Source organism: Typopeltis vanoorti, chromosome 3 (assembly GCF_054136105.1).
Source record: "Typopeltis vanoorti isolate ZY-2024b chromosome 3, IOZ_Tvanoo_1.0, whole genome shotgun sequence".
Classification (NCBI taxonomy): Eukaryota; Metazoa; Arthropoda; class Arachnida; order Uropygi; family Thelyphonidae; genus Typopeltis; species Typopeltis vanoorti.
The window spans coordinates 39187361-39210718 of NC_143551.1; the positions used below are offsets into that span (position 1 = coordinate 39187361).

The 23358-nt window shown below is 35.1% G+C and overlaps 1 protein-coding gene across 1 annotated transcript in view; it reads left to right on the plus strand.

Moving 5' to 3' along the window:
- Positions 1 to 23358, plus strand: part of Atg18a (Autophagy-related 18a) — a 208753-nt gene that overhangs the window by 169312 nt on the left and 16083 nt on the right. The window contains exon 10 of the mRNA XM_090415570.1: positions 19806 to 19939. Coding sequence (XP_090271696.1) covers positions 19806 to 19939 — 134 coding nt within the window. The remainder of the gene's footprint in view (positions 1 to 19805; positions 19940 to 23358) is intronic.

A 23358-nucleotide genomic window follows, 5' to 3' on the forward strand; every position in this document is an offset into this window, starting at 1 on the left:
CATGTGGTACTATCATATCCTGTACACCCCTTGAGGGTACATGGCAGGAATTTGATGATGATGATGATAATTTTTATATCTGCTTTTAACTTTTTATTCCTTTTGTGATATTCTTTTTTCTATTTTTTAGTAGCTACCTAAACATTTTATTATTTTCATGATATTTATTTTCTGTATTCTTCAAAATCTTACTGTAATTTTTGTTTAACCTATCTTAGCTTTCCCCTACAATTTCCTATTCTCTGAGAGCACATACTAACCTACTTGCCAGTAACTTATTGTATGATTTCTACTTTCGATGATCTGATTCTTTAACTTTTTCTGCCATGGAGTTGTTATATTTCTGTCTTTTCAGTCAACTTTCCTGGCTCAATCAATACTTCCTTCAGATTGTCTCTCTCAGTCTCTAAGGTTTATTTCTCATTTTCAGATTCCTCCACTTTTATTATTCTAATGATATTTGTATCTTTGAGTCCAATTCACATTAGAATTGTTCAACTTTGATTTGTCATCTTTAATATAGTCCTTCCGCAATAGAATTCTCATTCTTATCCTATCCGACACTAGGTGGTGGTGAGTTTCAAAAATAAATTTCTTGTATATCATAGTCCATAATGAAGACATTGATTTGATTGATATGACTTGTTTTGCGTGTTGTCTCCATGTAAATTTATGCACTTTATGTTGGAGCTGAATTTGATAAATTCAGCTCCAGTTAGAGCATGATGTCTGTAATGGCTAACATTTTTTATGGTGTTAATACTGACAAGTCAGTGTTCTGAAGAAAAATTTTAGCAGGTAATTACTAATATTGTTAAGCCTGTTCCTGAGAAATATTTTTTCTATAGTGGATAATTTTGCTATAGTGAATTTCCTTTATTATAGTGTGCTTAATGCAGCTTCGATCAAAATCTTTGAATACATAGACATGCAAGGTTCCTTAATTATAAATTCAGATATTTGGAACTTAAATTTACAAATCATCTTCAGTGAACTAACACATGAAAAGATAGAGTAACAACAATGGATTTCAAAAGATACAAGCTGCACACTAAAGTGGAGAAGCACAGCAGATAAAGAGTTGTGTATAAATAATAATAATTTAAAAAGATTATTAATATTTGCATTTCATAAGGTCAAACTTCCTAATTTTAGGCAAGGAAATGCATTCATTCCAGTTTAAATTATCATCATCATCATCATCAAATTCCTGACGTGTACCCTCAAGGGGGTGTACAGGATATGATAGTACTACATGAAAAATTTACATCATTATTAACTTCCTATCTACAATTTTCCTACAAATCAGTCTGTTACTTGTCAAGACTCCAACATTAACAGATCTTATATTTCTATCGTCTAAGGTACTTCGTACAGTATCAATCCACCTATATCTTGGTCTTCCTCTGGGTCATTTTCCTGCCAACATGGCAGAGAACACTTGTTTTGCTAATCTTTTCTCACCCATTCTGTTTAATGACCATACCACCTGAGATTAGCTTTGCTAACGCATTCCTGGATGCTGACAATGTCTGGTTCTTTCCTTATATATCCTCATTTTTAATATGATATTGCCATTGATGCCATCTGTTCACACCTCTAATCTTTCTCAGGACTCTCATATCTGCGGTCTCTAGTCTTTGGTCAAGTGTTTTACTTCTGACCCAGCTCTCATATCCATAAGTTAAAACTGGTTTCAACACTGTCTTGTATACAGCTAATTTAGTGTCCCAACTAATTTCTCTCTTATTCCATATGAATTTATTCAATTGACTTCTTACCATACCAGCTTTGTTGATTCTGTTGTCTATTTCCATATTTAATTTACCATGTTCACTAAAAATTGTGCCTAAGTAGCTGAAATGTTTTACTTATTCCACAGGTTCTCCATTCAGAACGCAGTTGACATTTTCAACGATTCTACCTATTTTCATTGTCTTTTTCTTTTTATTGGTGACCTTCATACATATCTATTACAACAGTTATTCAATTTAGTCAGGGAATCTTGCAGACTTGTAGCGGATTTATTTAGAAGTATAACATCATCTGCATAAAGCAAAGAACTAACATTAACATCTTCAATTTTGTAATCATGTTTAATACCACTTTCCTTCATAATGTGATCTATATAGATAATAAATAGCAGAGGGAATAATGTACATCCTTGTCTCACCCCAGATTTAACATTTAAACCATCTTCCTGTACTTCTTTCAATTCTAACTACTGACTTACAACTCAAATAAAGAGTAAGTATTGCTTGACATGATGCCCCATTGACACCATATAACTGTAGCATCTTGAATAGCTTCTCTCTTGGCACCTCATCATATGCCATTTCCAGATCGACAAAACCTAAATATAGATCTTTGTTAATATAATTAACGGCTATTTTAGCCTGTTTTTGTTTAGTTTTTGTTTATTAATAGTAACCCGGGTTCCCAAACTTATTTCCCGTGTCCCAAGTACATCCCCATGTTCTTCCCCCCCCCCCCCCCCCTTCCACAAGAGCTTGGATTTAGAAGGCATCTTTAAACCAAAATCAAGGTACGTACATAATTTTTCAACATTTTTTATTCTGCCATAATTGCCTTCTACACTCGCCCGTAATGTCCTAAATTATATATATATACCCCTTTTGAGTTATGTTAGCCAATGTATTAAATATAAGGGACACTCCTAAACAAAAACAGGCTAAAATAGCCGTTAATTATATTAATAGTGTTTTAGAGGAGTAGCATGGGAATTTCCCAGAAATTATACTTAATAGATCTTTGTTATATTCCCATGCTTTCTCAACTATTTGTCTTAAAGTGAAGATCTGATCCTGACAGCCTCTATTTGGTCTGAATCCAGCTTGTTCTTCACCAAGCTTTTCTTCCTCAATTCTTCTCAACTGTTTCTCAAGTATACTGGCATAAATCTTGCCAGGAACACTCAGTAGGGATATACCTCTGTAATTCTCACATTCAGTTTTATTTCCTTTTTTATATGGGTACTATGAGAGCTGTACTCCAATCATCGGGAATTCGTCCCTCTGTCCAGGCATTCTGAACTATGCAGTGCAGCCACTGTAAGACTTTTATACCACCATACTTCAGCAATTCTGGTCCAATATCATCTACTCCTGCTGCCTTTCCACATTTCAAGCCTTTGATGGCTTTTTCTACTTAAAGTATGGATATGTATTCCTGACTGTATACCTGTTGAGTGTTTTTTACCACTGTGCTATCACTGCTTGTTTCATTTAGCCATTTTTTGAAGTAATTACTCTATACTTCAATGACATTTTTTTCTCTAGTTTTCATGTCACCTTTATCATCTCTAATTCCTTTTACAGCACTCTTTCCTCCATTTCTAAGCTTCTTCAACAACCTCCAGAATATCTTACCAACTTCTTGAAATTCATTTTCTATGTTCTTGCCAATGACTTTTGTTTAGCTAGTTTTACACAGTGTTTAGCTTTCTTACATTTGTCTCTGTATTCTCTAAGAGCACAAGCTGACTTATTTGCCAGGAACTTTTGATATGCTTTCTTCTTTTCCTTCACTGCCTCTTTAACTTCCTGTGTCCACCATGGAGTTCTGATTTTTCTATCCTTGCAGACAACCTCACCACAAACCTTGAAGAAATACCTGATTGATTCACCACATTCTGGCTGAATCAGTCAGGTATTTCTTCATGGTTTGCCACCGAATCTCCAAGATTTGGTTTCTGTTCTCAAACTCGTTCATTTTTTCTTGAATAATATTTGTTTATTTTAGTCTACAGTTCACATCTGAGCTGCTCAACTTTTATTCACTTTAAAACTTTCTTACATGTTATTCATTTCAATATGGAATTCAATTTTATCCTGCTAATGGCTAAATAGTGATCACTGCCAATTTCATATCCTCTGTACACTCTGGTGTCCTGCACCAGGGAGAAAACATCAGTATCAACAGTAACATAGTCAATGAGACTTTTCTTATTCCATGCTTTTCTCCATGTGATTTTGTGCACATTTTTATGTTGGAACATGGTGTTAGTAATAACCAGTCCATGTCCTGAGCAGAAATCCAACAGGTATTTGCCATTATTATTAGCTTTGCTCTTTTCTCCAAATTTTCCCAAAACATTTTTGTATGTCTGAGAATCATTTCCTATTCTGCTATTTAGATCCCCAACAAGGCCCAACTTTTCCTTTTTCATTGTGTCAGTAGCTTTCTCTAGAGCCTCAAATAATTCCTGCACTTCTGCCTTAGTAGAGCCTTCTGTGGGACCATAGGCACAAATAAGTATCATTGTCCAGTTCCCCATTCTGATATTTGCCCATATCTCTCTACTTGAGACTGCCTGCCATTCAAGATTAGCCTCGTATTTAGTGTTGAATACTATCGCTACTCCTTCTTTTCCTTGATTGTCATTGGCCTGAATATAAGACTTTGTATTTATTGCTCAGAAAGATCTCACCAGTTTTTTTCTTTTTTGTTTCAGTCATCCCTATTATGTCGATCTGGTACTTATCTAATTCTTCAGCTAGCTTCATTTCTTTGCTATTCAGGTTTCTTATGTTGATAGTACCGATCTTTAACTCTGGTGATATTGAGTTGGGGTGTGCTTTCAGATTTGTTCCAGTAGCTGACTTTTCGCTGTTCGCCCTGGTTCCCTGGCAAAAACAACGGGCACCTTGTTTAACTAGGCGATGCCCTAGCCGGCATTAAATTTTGTCACGTTTTACCATCATTTTGTAAATCAGTTTAAGCTGATAAGAATATAAATTGGTCGGTTAAAACCCAAATTTCCAGCCCATCCTCGTTCATTCAGTATCCAGGTAGATACCCAAAAGGGTGCGCCACGAGAAGGTGAGGATTGGATATTAGTTCAGAAGCCCGGTCGGTTCTCTGCATTCCCTTTAAAGCAGGAGTGGGGAACCTTTTTAGTATAAAGGGCGAAAATTGCTAATTTAAAAACTTCTGTGATCGACTGGCAAATTTTAACTCTTATATATATTGTATGTAGTGTGCTGATGTACATACGCGTACATCAGCAAAGGGGAAAATTGAAATAGACTCGCGGGCGAAATTTCACCCGCAGGCAAGGGGTTCCCTACCCCTACTTTAAAGGCTATGTGGAGGTCTCCTCTCAGTTATACAGCTTTAACCCTTAAGCACCCCAGTTTAAATTATGGGTGATGTAATAGTAGTTCAGGACTTCTTTGAATAAGCATTCATGAAGCAGCAGCAATATGCAAGACAGGTCCCAGGCTAGAAGATTGTATATGAAGTATCAACTGTGTGCTGTGTAAACTAAACTTTTTAGGCTTTTAATAGATGAAATACGACTCTTCCAGCGAGAAAGAAAGAAGGAAAACAATCTTAAAGAACCTGTTAAACACCTTGGAGAGAAAGAGGATGACTGTTTATCCTTACTTCGGAAGGTAATGTGGTTTGAGAGCTTATCAATAAATTCCTGATACTCTCAGGGGGTGTACAGGATGTTTTGCTTGTACTGCATGAAAGTTGACATCACTACTAACTTTCTCCTGACAATTTCCTTCCAATTTAATATTCTCTTTTGCCAGAATTCTGCTATTACTATTGTCAGTGGAATTCTGGCAGATAAATGTCTTCCTCTGGAAGACATTGCTAGCGCCTCTGAATCAGTTTCAAAGATTCTTAAAGAAGATAATTTAGTGCCTGTCAACAAACTTCATGTTATTTCACAAAGAAAAAGTAACTCCTTCCTTTTTTTCCCTCCCAGTTATTTACCAGATTCCTTGTACTTTCTCTCTTACTTTGGACAAACAGGACATTCTGTTGAGAAAAGACTGGACCATCAGTTGTACTTTATCTCTCAAAATCCTGAAAAGTCTGGCCCAGCACAGCACTCAGTCAATACTGATCACACGGTCTTCTGGCAAGTGGCAAGGACTGGTCTTTTACGTTGCCATTTTAAATTTGAATACTTGCTGAAGTGTTATTTTTTCATCTATACTTAAACCAATAACAAGCAATAAAAACAATTTACACAATAAAAACAAAAAACAATAAAAAACAGATAACTGTTTCCTTATCTAAAGTTTGTAAAGTGTGGTCTTATCAACTGCAGACATTGATGAATTTTTAAATTATATATATATATATTTAAGGTGAAAAATTTAATGAAAGACTTTTGAAATTTTTTAATATGGTTTGGATGTCTGGAAAAACCCCTAACTCTTGGAAAAAAGCACTGGTCATCTCAATCTATAAAAAAGGAAATAAAGACAATTGCAATAATTATAGGGGAATTAGCCTGCTGAATACAGGATATAAAATATATGCAGGAATATTAAAAGAGAAACTAAGCAGCATTGTAGAAAACAAATTACTAGAAGAACAAAAATGGCTTCCGAAAAGGCCGATCCTGCATAGATCCAATTTTTACTTTAAAATTATTAATAGAAAAGAGAAGAGAATTTCAAAAAGAAACACGTGGCGTTTATTGATTATGAAAAAGCTTTTGACAAAATTAGTCGACAAAAATTGTTTAAAATATTAACCAATTTAAACATACCAAACCAACTTTTACAATCTATTCAAGAAATATATACAGGAAATAAAATAGCAGTTAAATTAGAACACACCTCAGAATGGAAAGATATATCAAGAGGAGTACGACAAGGATGTACCCTCTCACCTCTGCTTTTCAATGCACTATGTACTGCTCATGGACATGCTAAGCATCTTTTTCTTTATATTCCCTCAAAAACCATATCCTGTACACCCCTTGAGGGTACATGGCAGCAATTTGATGATGATGATGATATAAATGAAATATTAACAATCTGGAAACAGCATAACCCATTTGGTATACAAATGACCCCACAAATGAAGATAGATACACTACTATTTGCAGATGATATTAGCTACATCAGAAGATGACTTACAAAGATCATTAAAATCATTAAATGATATCTCAAAGCAATATATTATGACAATATCCAAAGAAAAAACAAAAATAATGGCATTCAAAGGAGAAAACCCAATAAGAAGTAAAATAGTGATAGATAATAAAATACTAGAACAAGTAAACACTTTCAGATACTTGGGATGTGATCTATCATATGAAGAAGAAAAAGACATAGACACTAAAATATCAAACTTTGTCAAAGTAAATGGCATAATAAATAGTATATTTAAGCCATCCCTGGTACAAAAACACACTAGAATCAGACTATGTAATGTCTTGTCAAAACCAACTCTACTATACGGAAGTGAAACATGGACCATGAAAAGGAAAGATGAAAAACGAATTCAAACAGCAGAAATGAAGTTCCTCGGAGGAAAAACAGCTGGATATACCAAGTGGGACCACAAAACAAATGAAGAAATCTTACAATCCATAAAAATCAAACCAATTAATTACTACATAAGAAAGTATAAACAAAAATGGCTAGAACATTTAAATCGAATAGACAACAGCAGACTACCAAAAATATTATACAGATACAAAATAAGTGGAAAAAGAAGAATCGGAAGACCAAGAAAGAGATGGCATGAGACTGGAACAGGCCACATGGCCTATATTCCATGTTAGGAAGAAGAAGAAGATATATATATATCTTATATCTACTCTGGTGTGTATGCCCTTTTCCAGTTGTCAGCCCATTAAAAATTACCTGTAAATTTGAGATTGAAATATCTGAGTTTATAATTACCATATTTTTCTGTGTATAAGACGAATCCAAAATTAAGAAATCAATATTTTAAACATAAAACAGAACGCATTTGATACATTTTTTAAATATTCAAAGTATATTTAGTTATTACGTAATATTTTTAAGATACATACTAAGAAATTATGCATCACTCTCAGTTCCGTGCATATCATTTCTTCATCACTATTAGTTCCAGACATATCACTTTCTTCAACTCTACTGCATCACTGCTGTCTTCTGAGTCACTGTCTATATATATATATGAGATCATCCTCAGTTCCATCCATGTCATTGCTGATTCCACATTTCTTGAAGGACTTCACAACCACCTCTTGCTTGACTCCATTCCATGAGTTTAGGACTCATTTGCATACCTCAGTAATGGTTGGTTTTTTCACTCTCTTCCTGTCGGTGTCAAGTTATTACCTGCTTTTTGCATCCATTTATTCCATTCTTCTTTCATCAGAGCGTTGAATGGCTTGTTGATAGAAATATCTAGTGGCTGTAGCGCTGACCTGTAAGTCCAGCAGAAATAACTGCTAGCTGTGTTTGCAAATTCTCTGCAACCCTTTTTGTCTTTTCTGTTAAATGCACTCGGAACTGATCAAACACGAGCAGGGCTGGCCTCTTCGAGAGCCCTCCAGGTCTTCTGGACCAAATCTTTGCAAACCAAATAGCTATGATCTCTTATTCATCCAGCTGTTCTCATGAACTTGAACAAGAATGCCAGGTGGTATGCTCTCTTTAAGATACGTTTTCCTCTTAAAAATGAGCATAGGTTGGTACCATCTGCACAGCATGAAAGGACAGCAGTATAGTGTGTCTTTTCATGACCACTTGTTTTGATTTCCACTGTTTTGACCCCCCCCCCCTCTTTCATATCAACAATTCTGTTGGAAGGCACATCAAAATTGAGAGGGGCACGTCATCCATGTTTGCAATCTGACTTGGTTCAAAGTCATATTTTTTCCGAAGTTTTATGACATAGGAGTAAAACTGTTGGATTTTATCCTCATAAACTGGTGGCATTTTTCTGGGCTAACTTGGTTTGTGTTCTCATGGCCAACCCTTCTCTCCTCATGAAGTTGAAGCACCATTATGCCTTTCCTATGAAATCAACAATGTTCATTTCTCTTGCAAACTTTTTTGCCTCATGAAGTTGAAGCACCATTCAACTTGGAGCCTCTGCTCCAAGTTTGGCCATTTTGCTGGTTTTCCTCTTAAGGCCCTCTTCTTTTTTTTTTGGCATTTTGTTGTTCTTCCTGTTTACTCCACTGTCTAATCATACACTCAGTGGGAGGAGGTACAAACTTTCTCTCTGAAGTTTTATTTCCATGTTCTTTTGCATAATTGATGAATTTTAACTTGAATTTTGAGGAATATGACAATCTTTTTTTATTTTCGGACATTTTTATGGGTTAGTGTTCAAAATATTGTTAATGCATTAACTTACCCTGCCAATGAGTTGCAGACATATGAATGCTTTCAGAGTTCTGATTGGTTTATTCAGAATCAGCCATTAATGACATCAATTGACAGAGTTAAAAAAAGGCTAGTGATTGGCTTCTGCCAATCACTAGCCTTTTTTAAACTCTAGCCTGTTCGCGGAGACAAGGTACTGACAGTTTCACCACGGCAGCCACAGGTCTCTCAACCGGTTACCCCGTGTATAAGATGACCCCCAATTTTTGGTCTAAAAATTTTAGAAAAAAGTATCGTCTTATACACAGAAAAATACAGTGATTAATAAATTTCTGGGGTCGGTTAAGGGTCAAAGCCACATAATCGAGAGGAGACCTGTACATCACCTTTAAGGAACGTAGAGAACCAACTAGAGCGCCTGACTTAATGTTCAGTCTCCACTTTCACATGGTGTGACTGTTAGTATATATCCAGTGGATACTGAATAAATGATGATGGCTGGCAGTTGGGGACTTAGCAGACCAAATTATACTCTATATTGGCTGAAACCAGAAATTAGCATGATGGTACAACATGATCAGAGTTCATGCTGGCTGGGTCATTGCCCAGTTAAACAATGCCGCACTGCTTCATCAGGGAACTGCAATGAACAGTGAAAAGTCAGCTAATGGAACAAGCTCCACATCAATATCTAGAAGAACAATCACAGCAATTCCAGTGTCAGAATAATTGAGCATAGAAACCAACATAAGGAGTATCGATGGAAAGGCAATGGAAATCAGACTTGCAGAAGAACTGGACATGTTACTGTGACATGGAATATTAAAACAGGTTAGATATTACTAAATAATAATTATAGGATGTTATATTCAGGCAATAACAATCAAGGAGAGGAGTAACATAACATTCAACATCAAGCATAAAGAGAAACTTCTTGATTGGAAGGCAATTTTTTTCAGGTAGTTATGTGAGCAAACTTCAAAATGGGAAAATGAACAGTGATGTTTATTCCCACAGAAGGTTCTCCTAAGGAGGAAGTGGAAGAATTTTTCAAATCATTAGAGCAGGCAGATGATATAAAGAAAATGAAAAAAGTAATCCTTGTTGGAAATCTAAACAGCAGAACAGAAATGAATCCTAACAGGCATATAGAAAAGTTTTAGGAAAATTTGGAGAAAAGGGCCAAGCTAATAATAATGGTGAGCACCTGCTTGATTTCTGCTTAGGATATGGACTAGTCATTACTAATACCATGTTCCAGCATAAAGATTTGCACAAGTTCACGTGGAGAGAAGACACAAGAAATAATAATAAAAAAAAGCCCCAGTCTTTGTTATATTGTTGATATAATATCCTTTGTGCTGGTTTGAGATACAAGAATATATGGAGGATTTGAAATTGGAGGTGAGTTTTAGTTTCATCACTTAGTTTTAATTAGGAAAAAATGAATATCACATTGAAAAGAACAATGTATAAGAAAGTTTAAAAAAAAAAAATAAAGTTGAGCATTTACAGGTGAACATATTTCAAGAAAAAATTAAACAGTTCAAAAACAAGAACCAATCCTTGGCATCTCAGTAGCAAACTAAAGAAAAGATTACTTGATTCTGATAGAGAAACATGTGATGAAGTTGTCTACAAGGATAGACAACTTCATTGACACAGAATGTTACGGTAGATACAAAATGTTAAAGAACCATTTCTGGAAAAGAAGGCATACTGAATGTTCCAAGCAAATAAGTCAGCAGATGCAGTCAAAGAATACAGATAAAAATTTAAGAGAGCTTAGAGCTGCTGTGTGTAAAAGTAAATAAACAAAACTCATAGGATGACTTTGGTAAGAATATAGACGGTAAATATTACAAAAACAGCAAAATGTTCTGAATTTCATGTTGCCTTTATCAAAAATAATTAATTAATAAATAAGTAATTTCTTTGAAAGGCTGCTAAATGAGACAAGTAGTGAAATTGCAGTGGCAGAAAATGCTGAACAGGAATGCAATCAATAGTAGCTGTCAAAACTTCAGATAGAAATAACAATCAAAAACCTCATCATCATCAAATTCTGACATGTACCCTGGGTGTACAGGATATGATAGTACTACATGAAAAATTTATATTACTAACTTCCTATCTACAATTTTCCTCCAAATCAGTCTGTTACTTGTCAAGACTCCAACATTAACAGATCTTATATTTCTATCGTCTAAGGTACTTTGTACAGTATCAATCCACCTATATCTTGGTCTTCCACTGGGTCGTTTTCCTGCCAACCTGGCAGAGAACACTTGTTTTGCTAATCTTTCTTCACCCATTCTGTTCAAGTGACCATAACACCTGAGATTAGCTCTGCTAACGCATTCCTGGATGCTGACAATGTCAAGTTCTTTCCTAATATACTCGTTTTTAATATGATATTGCCATTGATGCCATCTGTTCACGCCTCTAATCTTTCAAAGGACTCTCATATCTGCGGACTCTAGTCTTTGGTCAAGTGTTTTACTTCTGACCCAGCTCTCAGATCCATAAGTTAAAACTGGTTTGAACACTGTATACAGATAATTTAGTGTTCCGACTAATTTCTCTCTTATTCCATATGAATTTATTCAATTGACTTCCTACCATACCAGCTTTGTTGATTCTGTTGTCTATTTCCATATTTAATTTACCATCTTTACTAAAAATCGTGCCTAAGTAGCTGAAATGTTTTACTTGTTCAACAGGTTCTCCGTTCACAATGCACTTCATATTTTCAATGTTTCTCCTATTTTCATTGTCTTTGTCTTTTTAATGCTGACCTTCATACCATATCTATTACAACAGTTATTCACTTTAGTCAGGGAATCTTGCAAACTTATAGCTGATTTATTTAGAAGTATAACATCGTCCGCATAAAGCAAAGAGCTGACATTAACATCTCCAATTTTGATATCAAGTTTAATACCACTTTCCTTCATAATGTGATCCATATAGATAATGTACATCCTTGTCTCACACCAGATTTAACATTAAACCATCTCCCTGTACTTCCTTCAATTCTAACTGCTGACTTACAACTCAAATAAATACTAACTATTGCTTGATATAATGCCCCATTGACACCATATAACTGTAGTGTATTGAATAGAATTTCTCTTGGCACCTTGTCATATGCCTTTTCCAGATCGACAAAGCTTAAATACAGATCTTTGTTATATTCCCATGATTTCTCCACTATTTGTAATAAAGTAAAGATCTGATCCTGACAGCCTCTATTTGGCCTGAATCCAACTTGTTCTTCAACAAGCTTTTTTTCCACAATTCTTCTCAACTGTTTCTCAAGTATACTAGCATAAATGTTGTCCGGAACTCAGTAGGGAAATACCTCTGTAATTCTCACATTCTGTTTTCTTTCCCTTTTTATATATGGGTGCTATTAGAGTTGTACTCCAATCATCAGGAATTCATCCCTCTGTCCAGGCCTTCTGAACTATGCAGTGCAGCCACTGTAAGACTTTTATACCACCATACTTCTGCATTTCTGGTTGAAAATCATCTACTCTTGCTGCCTTTCCACATTTCACGCCTTTGATATCTCTTTCTACTTCAAGTATGGATTATGTATTCCTGACTGCATGCCTGAAGAGTGTTTTTTACCTCTGTGCTATCATTGCTTGTTTCATTTAGCAGTTTTTCAAAGTAATTACTCCATACTTCAAGGATATCTTTTTCTCCTGTTTTCATGTCACCTTAATCATCTCTAATTCCTTTTACAGCACTCTTTCCTCCATTTCTAAGCTTCTTCAACAACCTCCAGAATATTTTGCCACCTTCTTGATATTTATTTTCTATATTCTTGCCAAAGTCCTCCCATGACTTTTGTTTAGCTAGTTTTACACAGTGTTTAGCTGTCTTACATTTATCTCTGTATTCTCTAAGAGCACAAGCTGACTTATTTGTCAGGAACTTTTGATATGCTTTCTTCTTTTCCTTCATTGCTTCTTTAACTCCCTGTGTCCACCATGGAGTTCTGATTTTTCTATCCTGCAGACAACCTCACACGTGCCTGGCTCAATCAATCAGGGTTTTCTTCAAGGTTTGCCACTGAATCTCCAAGGTTTGATTCTTGTTCTCAAACTCCTTTTTTTTTTTTTTTAATAATCTTTGTGTATTTTAGTCTAGAGTTCACATCTGAGAGCTGCTCAACTTTTATTCGCTTTAAAACTTTCTTACATGTTATTCTTTTCAGTATGAAATTCAATTATAATCTGCTTAAGACTAAATAGTGATCGCTTCCAATTTCAAATCCTTTGTACACTCTGGTGTCCTGCACCAGGGAGAAAACATCACTATCAACAATAACATAGTCAATGAGACTTTTCTTATTCCTTTCCTCTTCTCTCCATGTGAATTTGTGCACATTTTTATGTTGGAACATGGTGTTAGTAATAACCAGTCCATGTCCTGAGCAGAAATCCAACAGGTATTTGCCATTATGATTAGCTTTGCTCTTTTCTCCAAATTTTTCCAAAACATTTTTGTATGTCTGAGAATCATTTCCTATTCTGCTATTTAGATCCCCAACAAGGCCCAACTTTTCCTTTTTCATTGTGTCAGTAGCTTTCTTTAGAGCTTCAAAAAATTCCTTCACTTCTGCCTTAGTAGCACCTTCTGTGGGACCATAGGCACAAATAAGTCTCATTGTCCAGTTCCCCATTCTGATATTTTCCCATATCATTCTACTTGAGACTGCCTGCCATTCAAGATTAGCCTCGTATTTAGTGTTGAATACTATGGCTACCCCTTCTTTTCCTTGCTTCTCATTGCCTGATTATAAGACTTTGTATTTATTGCTCAGAAAGATCTCACCAGTTTTTGTCTTTTTTGTTTCAGTCACCCCTATTATGTCAATCTGGTACTTATCTAATTCCTCAGCTAGCTCCATTTCTTTGCCATTCAGGCGTCTTATGTTGATAGTACCGATCTTCAACTCTGCTGATATTGAGTTGGGGTGTGTTTTAGGATTTGTTCTAGTAGCTGACTCTTTGCTGTTCGCCCTGGTTCCCAGGCGAAAACAACAAGGACCTTGTGTAAACGGGCGACGCCCCAGCATGCTCTAATTCTGTATGGATCACATTATGAATGAAAGTGGCATTAAATCTAATATTGGAATTGAAGATATCAAACTTAACTCTTTGCTGAATGCCAGATGATGCTATAATCTTAAACATATCCATTACAAGGCTCCAAGATTCTCTGACTAAATTGAATAAGAGCTGGAACAAATTTGACATGAAAATTGGCAATAAAAAAACCAAAGCTATGAAAATAAGCAGGAACATAGAAAACTTCAGCTGCATTCTCAATGGAGTACCTATAGAACAAATAAAACTTTTAAGTTATTTAGGCACACTTTTTAGTGAAGATGTCGAATTAAATATGGAAATAGATAATAGATTAAACATAGCTTTTATAATGGAGAGCCAGTTGAATAAATTTATTTGGAGTAAGATTGAAATCATACGTAAAATCATATTATATGAAATCATACGTAAGATTGAAATCATAATGATATAAAATTAATGAAGACTCCAAAATCAAAATATATGGGAAAAATGTGACAAATTTAAAATTTGCAGACGACATTACATTACTTGCAAGCACAGAAGAAAATCTACAGCGAATTTCTGATAAAATAAAGGAGTTTATAAAATCTGGATTAAACATAAATATAGACAAAACAAAAATTATGCTAATAGGAAAAAGAAGCACCAATCTGAAAATTGAAATTTATAGTAAGAATCTAGAGCAGGTAGAAAACTTCACCTACCTTGGAGGAGTTATTGAGTACAATGGTGAAATTATAAAAAATATAAACAGACGAATCAGTCAAAGCATCCCAAACTTTTGGACGACTTAATAAAATATGGAAGTCAAAAGACATCAAACAAGTAACAAAAATAAGAATCTATGAAACAATGGTCCTCCCAATATTCTTCTATGGAAGTGAATGCTGGAATCTCAAAAAGGCTGAAGAGAAAAAATTATTAGTTACTGAAATGAGTTGGTTAAGAAGATTACTTGGAGTATCTCTGCTGGATTGACTAAGAAACGAAGGCATAAGGAAATGACTAAAACAAGAAATAACAATAATAGACAAAATCCAATAAAGAAGACTGCGATGGTTTGGCCATGTGACCAGAATGGAAACAGAAAGACTACCATCTAAAGCCCTGAATATAATGATGGAAGGTAAAAGATTCAAAGGACGGCCTAGATGTATAAACAAAATAAAAGAGGACCTGAAAACCAAATCACAGCAAGCGATACCAAACTGGACAGAATTTTGGACTCTCCCGGGACAGACAGAAGTTGAAAGAGTTCAGTCTGACTCATCATCATCCACATAGATGATGGAAGAGAGAAGAAGATTGAAATCAGCCAAAACACTAAACTAGCAGTATACAAAGGTGTTAAAACCAGTTTTAAGTTATGGATCTGAGAGTCAGGTTAAATACAAACCACTTGACTAGAGACAAGAGAGAGATATGAGAGTTCTGAAACAAATTAGGAGGGTGAACAGATGACCTCAATGGTGGTGGTGGTGGTGGGGGAAACAGCTAAGAATGAAGATATGAGAAAGGAAGTAGGCATTGTTAGCATTCAAGAATATGTGAGTAGAGCTATCTAAGGTGGTGTTGGCACTTAAACAGAATGGGAAAGAAAAAATAGCAAAACAGGTATTCGATGCTAAGATGACCACGAGGAAGAATAAGATAAAGGTGGATTTATTTAATCAGAAGTACCCTAGAACACATTTCAGATTTCTAGGGCACTATATAATATGATAATATTGGTTTTCTGATAATAGACTAATTTGAAGAAAAATTATTGTTAGGAGATTAGTATATTAAATTATATAGCATAATAATTTAATTTAATAATTGAATACTATAATATTATAGTACATTAAATTATTAGTATATATTATTAGTATGCATAAGGATGGTATCCATTATGAATGTTATAAGCAGCAGGCTGGAATCGTTACAACTGTTGTACGGAAATACAAAGCAAAGTCTGAGTATGAAAATAAACTGCCTCTGTGTGCTGAAGACAACCCACAAGATTTTAATATCAATATGCTGCAAGTAAAAGAAAGAATGAATATGAAAGAATAACTGTTCTAAATCTAGGTGGCATGAGGATTACAGATGCAGAAGAGGTGGTTCAGTTAATGATTGCCCATTTTGTTAAAATCAACCTGGTGTACGCAACATTGAGCTCACTGTTACCTCTTCACTAGATGAAGAAAAGCAGGTGTATGAGGATGAGGCATTAGAGCAGTTGCACAAATTGAATAAGAATTCAGCAATAGAACTGATGGGATATCAGCATGTGTGCTAAAAGAGTGTTCAGCTGAACTAGCTATTCCTTTGACCAGACTGTTTAATATGAGTCTCAGAACAGGAAAGATTCCACAGAAATGGAAAGAATGTATGGTAATTCCATTACATAAGGGTGGTGCAAAAACCAGTGCATCCAACTATGGACCGATTATTATCTCAGGAGAAGTTGTGAAAATTTTGGAAAAATTGGTTAGGGCTAGCATTCAGGAATGGGTTGACAGTAAATCTCTACTTTGCAATGAGTAACAAGCATTTACTGAAGGAGGGTCATGTTTTACAAAGTTACCATTGAACTAGACAAGGGGAATGGATACACCATGATACTTTGGGATTTTGCTAAGGCTTTTGACAGAATGTAGCATGGTAGACTGTTGCATAAATTGGAGAAAATGGGTTTTGGTTATAGAATATTAGCATGGATAAGAGGATGGCTGACTGACAGATATCAAAAAGTGGTATACAAGTGATGCGATCTGCAAAATTTAAGGTAACAAGTAGTGTACCACAAGGATCAGCGCCTGGTCCACTGTTATTCAGTCTGTAAATTAATGATATTGGGAAGGATTTGGCAAGCGACATACAGCTATTTGCTGATGATGCAAAGATAGGTAGGGTAATCAGGAATGCTGCTGATATGCAGTATTTGCAGAATGATTTGAATAGGCTGGAATTGTGGGCATGGGAAAATGGGCATCAGTTCAATGTCAGTAAATGTAAAGTCATTCATTTCGGTATGATTAGATATATCCAATGTCGTATTATATTGGTGGGATTATGCTAGAAGAAACTGAGGCTGGCGATCTTGGAGTGTTAGTAGATAGGAAGTTGAAATTCAGGAGCCATGTGACAAAGATTGCAAATACAACTCAAAAGGATGTTATTTTGCCTCTTTACAAGGCTTTGATAAGACCTCACTTGGACTATTGTGCACAGGTCTGGTGTCCTGGTTTCTATTGTAATTCTGATATATTGGAGAGAGTACAAAGGAGTGTTAAAAATGATATCAGGATTGTGGAATGCTGATTATTATTATTATTATTTTTTTTATGTTGGCCCATATACGAGAGGTTGGCTGGTCAATCTATAGTACTTTAGTACCGTATATGGGTAGTGGGATGGGAAAGGAGGAACTTGTTAACATTCGATTTGAAAGCCTGTATATTGAATTCCTTGGGAAATACCTCAGGGGGAAGACTGTTCCACAGTACAGCAGTAGCAGTAGATTGAGAATTTGTAGACTTCAGACATTAGCAAACAGGAGAAAGAGGGGTGATATGATTGAGACTTGCAAACTTCTGAAAGGGTCATACAGGATTTCAATTGATGGAATTTTTCACTTTATGGAGAGTGGGGAAAGGACAAGAGGGCATCCTTGGAAGCTGAGAATGAAGGCTGCTAAGAAGGGGGTGAGGGCTAGATTTTTCTCTCAGAGCGTGGTGCGTGATTGGAATGGATTGCCATTGGATGTTGTGAGTGCAAGCAGTGTGAATGAATTCAAGAATAAGTATGATAGGTGGTGTGTGTGGTATGTGGCCTCCCTCGATGAGTCTGACTCCGAGGATGTCTCTAATAATAATGATAATATTAAAGTATATTAATATTATTATAGAATCATGTGTACTACAATAAAAAAAAAAAATTGGTTTATTATTCAGACATCAGTGTGGACTGTGAACAACAAGGAATTTAAATTGAAAAAAAGCAGTAAAGTGCATGTTACATTGCCCCCCCCCCCCCCCCCCCACACACACAGTCATGTATACACTAGTTACAAACTATTGGGCTGAAAATAAAATTAAATTCGATAATTTTGAGTTTTTTTATTTTTATTAATTGAAATCACTGTTTGATTATAATTATTTAATACAGTTCCGGATGACAATTTCTTATACTCTAGTCTTGCCTCACTATTCCTAAAGTGTGGGAAATTGTCATCCTTAATCGTATTAAATAAGTGTATTCTCAAGGTTTTTTTTTTTTTTTTTACTCTAAATTATCCAATTTTATGTTATTTTCAACCCAATAGTAGTTTGTTACCAATGTACACACGCACACCTGTATATATAGAGAGGGATTGCAATGTAATACATGTGTTCTGCTGTTTCTTTTATTCAAATTCCTTATTGTTGTTCACTGTCCACATTGATGATATCCTACGATACTTAATGTGAGATATCTGAATAATAAATCAATTTTCTGGGAAGCTTTCACTATTGACACTACATTATGATGTACATAAAGAGTTTAATAAATAATAAGCAATTAAAACCTGGCAAGTTTCGTAAGTTGTCAGACTTGCATCATAAAGAGGTACTAGTACAAAAATATTTTACACACAACCTATAAACAATTAATTTCACATATTAGCTGTTATAATTTCACAACTGTTATATACAAAGGAGAAACCAGAATAAAAATGTTAAATTCCTTAATGCATGCATGTTGGAACACTGCTAGCTGTTGCTATCATGTTCTGTGACATCACACGGCATATCCTAGGTCTGTTGCAGTTAATGATTTTTAATGAATGCATACCATACTTTGTGTAAGTTAAGCCTTGATTTTTATTATATTGTGTGGGGATCCTAAGCATCTGCGAAGCTTCTTTAAACTTTCTTGCAAAACAACTGTGATCACTGGCATTTTTGTTTGTTGCCAGTGACTGACTGCATCAGTCAGTGTTGGTGTAACGTTTCATTTGAATTTTGATAATATTTAACATTTGGTTAAATATTATGTTTTAACCTGATACTTTAGCTTGTTTCTGTGCTGTTTTGTTGCGTCGGCGAAACCAGTAGGCTATATATCTGTAAAAAAAAAAAAAAAAATCTCCAACCAGTTAAAACCCTGTTTTATGTTTCATTGTATAATATTCAGTGGGTGAAAATAACATTTTCACATAACATTTACTGTGGCACACAGTAAAAAATATCTCTTATTATAGAATCACAATTCTATAATAATGGATATTCCACGGGTTTCATTATACAAGAGTGTACACAAATATCAGCTTGCATTGCCTCACTGAAGTACTGTATTTCGAGTATGCTTTAGCTACCTAAAACGTTCTGTGATGTTACTGAATATTGAATTCCCTACCCTCTCCCCCCTTTTTTTTTCGACTCAGTAAAAGAATCTGAAAAGCTTCATGAAATGCATATCTTAATTCTAATTAATTTATATATTGTATCAATATCGCGTTTACTAATGTTAAATTTCTCGTGGTGTAATAATAAGTATGCATTTTTTTTTTTTGCATTTTATGGCTTGGTAATAGAGTGAGATATAAATATAAGTTCTGATTCATTATTATAAGGCTAGATGGCCAAGGAGAACAGCATGCAGCTAGTGAAGCACACCAGGAGAAAAGTGGGAGTAGTGCAGCAAGTTTAGAAACAGTTGCTGGAAGTAGCCCTACTGCTGCTCTAAGAAAAAACTTAAAACACTCAGGTTAGTAGTTTAAAACTTCAGAAGTATGTTTCTATAGTTTAAACTGCAGAAATATAAGAATCTGTGTAAGTTAAATTTTGATCCTTTTCTTGTAACCATGTAAATGACAACCACTATACACATATTGATCCTTTTCATCCTGTTGTACATCAGTACTTTGGAACAGTTTGTCTTGTCTGTATTTCTTAAAAACAATATACGGTTCTTTGCATGAATGTTAATAAGCTTCTTTGTACTCATTGATGGTATAGCATTCAGTAGATTTTACAACCTTTCATCTAAAAAAGCAAAAAAAGTCAGAAGTCTTGTCCCATGAGTGAGTGTTATTTTAAACCATTAATTTTCACGTAAATAACATAACTGGGTTTTACTACACAGTGGCTCTAATTTGACTGCAAATTACTGCCATTTTTTCCTCCAAGCTTCCATTTTTGCTAATCTTTCCCCTTCCATTCTGTTTAGGTAAGTGTACCATCTGTAGATTAAGTCTACTTACAAATTCCTGAAGTTTAATCAAGTTCCTTTTGGATATCTTGCTTTTTAATTGTGATTTGGTCATTGGTACCACCTGTTCATTCCCTGTTTTCCTCAGAACTGCATATATGAAGTTTCCATGCAGTGACTATTTTAGTTTTAAACCAACTTTCAAATCAACCTGTTGAATTTGTTTTGAACACCGTCTTCTATACTCTTTTGGCAAATTGTTTATTTCTTATAAACATATTCAGCTGATTATAATATAGAGTTTTTAGAGCATCTCTTGTTGCCCCAAAGTTATTGAAAATGTTCATAGCAAAGCTTATTTAACTGTAATTGAGCTTTCCTTTATATATCAAAATGATAGGCTACATTTAAAACAGATTAATAAAAATAAATTGCCACAAACAAGATAGTCAAAAATGACATTTACTATATTAGGAGGGGGTAATCATCAGCAATTGTCAATTCACTGCTGGATGAAGACCTTTCCAAGATTACTCCAGAACTGCCTGTCTATGGTTCTCCTTTCTCATGTCACTTCTACAAATCTGATGATATCATTAATCTACCTTGATTTAGGTGAGCATTGTGGAATCCAATTCAGTACTTGTTTTGTTCATCGATGATCTTGTCTTTGAGCAATATATCCAGCCCATTGCCACTTCATGTGTTTCATTCTTCCTATGATGTCAGAGAATTTGGTTTGATTTCTTATCCACATATTCCTTTTGTAATTCAGTCTTGTGATATCAAGTATACTTCTTTCCATACTAAATTGTGTTGTCCTTAATTTTTGAATTTCCTTTGCCTTTAGTGTCCATGTTTCACAGCCATATGTCAAATATGGGAAGAATACATTGGTTAAAATCTTTTCTCTTCAGGCAAAAGTTGCCTTTTGAATATTGAATGTAATTTTCCAAGCTTTTTACATAAGCATTGTGCATCTTTTAATTAAGTCCATGAATATGTTTTCCTAAGTATATGTAATATGATGGGGGTGCTTAAGGGTCAAAGCTGTATAACTGAGAGGAGACCTCCACATAGCCTGTAAAGGAATCTAGCTGGATACTGAACGAACGAGGATGGGCTGACAATTTGGGATTTAGCCGACCACATTGTATTCTTATTGGCTTAAACCCAATATTAAATGATGGTACAAGATAAAATTTCATGCCGATTCGGGTGTCGCCTGGTTAAACAAGGCCCCTGTTGTTTTCGCCAGGAAACCAGAGCAAGCAGCGAAGAGTCAGCTCCTGGAACAAATCCTAAAACACACCCCAACTCAATATCAACAGAATTGAGGATCGGTACTATCAACATAAGAAGCCTGAATAGCAAAGAAATGGAGCTGGCTGAGGAATTAGATAAGTACCAGATCAACATAATAGGGGTGACTGAAACAAAAAAGACCAAAACTGGTGAGCTCTTTCTGAGCAATAAATACAAAATGTTATATTCAGGCAATGACAATCAAGGAAAAGGAGTAGCCATAGTATTCAACACTAAATACGAGGCTAATCTTCTTGAATGACAGTCAGTCTCAAGTAGAGTAATGTGGGCAAACATCAGAATGGGGAACTAGACAATGAGACTTATTTGTGCCTATGGTCCCACAGAAGGTTCTCCTAAGGTAGAAGTGGAGGAATTTTTTTGAGGCTTTAGAAAAAGCAACTGACACAATGAAAAATGAAAAGTTGGTCCTTGTTGGGGATCTAAATAGCAGAGTAGGAAATGATTCTCAGACATACGAAAATATTTTGGGAACATTTGGAGAAAAGAACAAAGCTAATAATAATGGCAAATACTTGTTGGATTTCTGCTCAGCACATGGATTGGTTATTACTAATACCATGCTCCAACATAAAAATGTGCACAAATTCACATGGAGAGAAGAGGCAAGGAATAAGAAAAGTCTCATTGACTATATTATTGTCGATGTGATGTTTTCTCTGGTGCAGGACACTAGAGTGTACAGAGGATTTGAAATTGGATGTGATCACCATTTAGGCTTAAGCAGGATAAAATTGAATTTCATATTGAATAGAAGAACATGTAAGAAAGTTTTAAAATGAATAAAAGTTGAGCAGCTCTCAGATGTAAACTGTAGACTAAAATATACAAACATTATTCAAGAAAAAATGAAAGAGTTTGAGAAATCAAACCTTGGAGATTCACTGGCCAGCTCTGAAGAAAACATTGATTGATTCTGCCAGAGAGGCATGTGGTGAGGTTGTCTGCAAGGATAGAAAAATCAGAACTCCATGGTGGACACGGAAGTTAAAGAAGCAGTGAAGAAAAAGAAGAAAGCATATCAGAAGTTCCTGACAAATAAGTCAACTTGTGCTCTTAGAGAATACAGAGACAAATGTAAGAAAGCTAAACACTGTGTAAAACTAGCTAAACAAAAGTCATGAGAAGACTTTGGTAAGAACATACAAAATAAATATCAAGAAGGTGGCAAGATATTCTGGAGGTTGTTGAAGAAGCTCAGAAATGTTGGTAAGAATGCACTAAAAAGGAATTAGAGATGACAAAGGTGATATGAAAACTGGAGAAAAAGATATCCTTGAAGTATGGAGTAATTACTTCGAAAAATTACTAAGTGAAACTAGTGGTGATGACAGCACAGTGATAAAAAAAAAAAACACTGACCAGGCATGCAATCAGGAATACATATCCATACTTGAAATAGAAAAAGTCATCAAAAGTCTGAAATGTGGAAAGGCAACTAGAGTAGATGATATTAGAAATGCTTAAGTATGGAGGTATAAAAGTTTTACAGTGGCTACACTGCATAGTTCAGAGGGCCTGAACAGAAGGACTAATTCCAGATGATTGGAGTAGAGCTCTCATAGTACCTATATATAAAAAGGGAAATAAAACTGATTATTACAGAGGTATTTCTCTACTGAGTGTTCCTGGTAAGATTTATGCCAGTA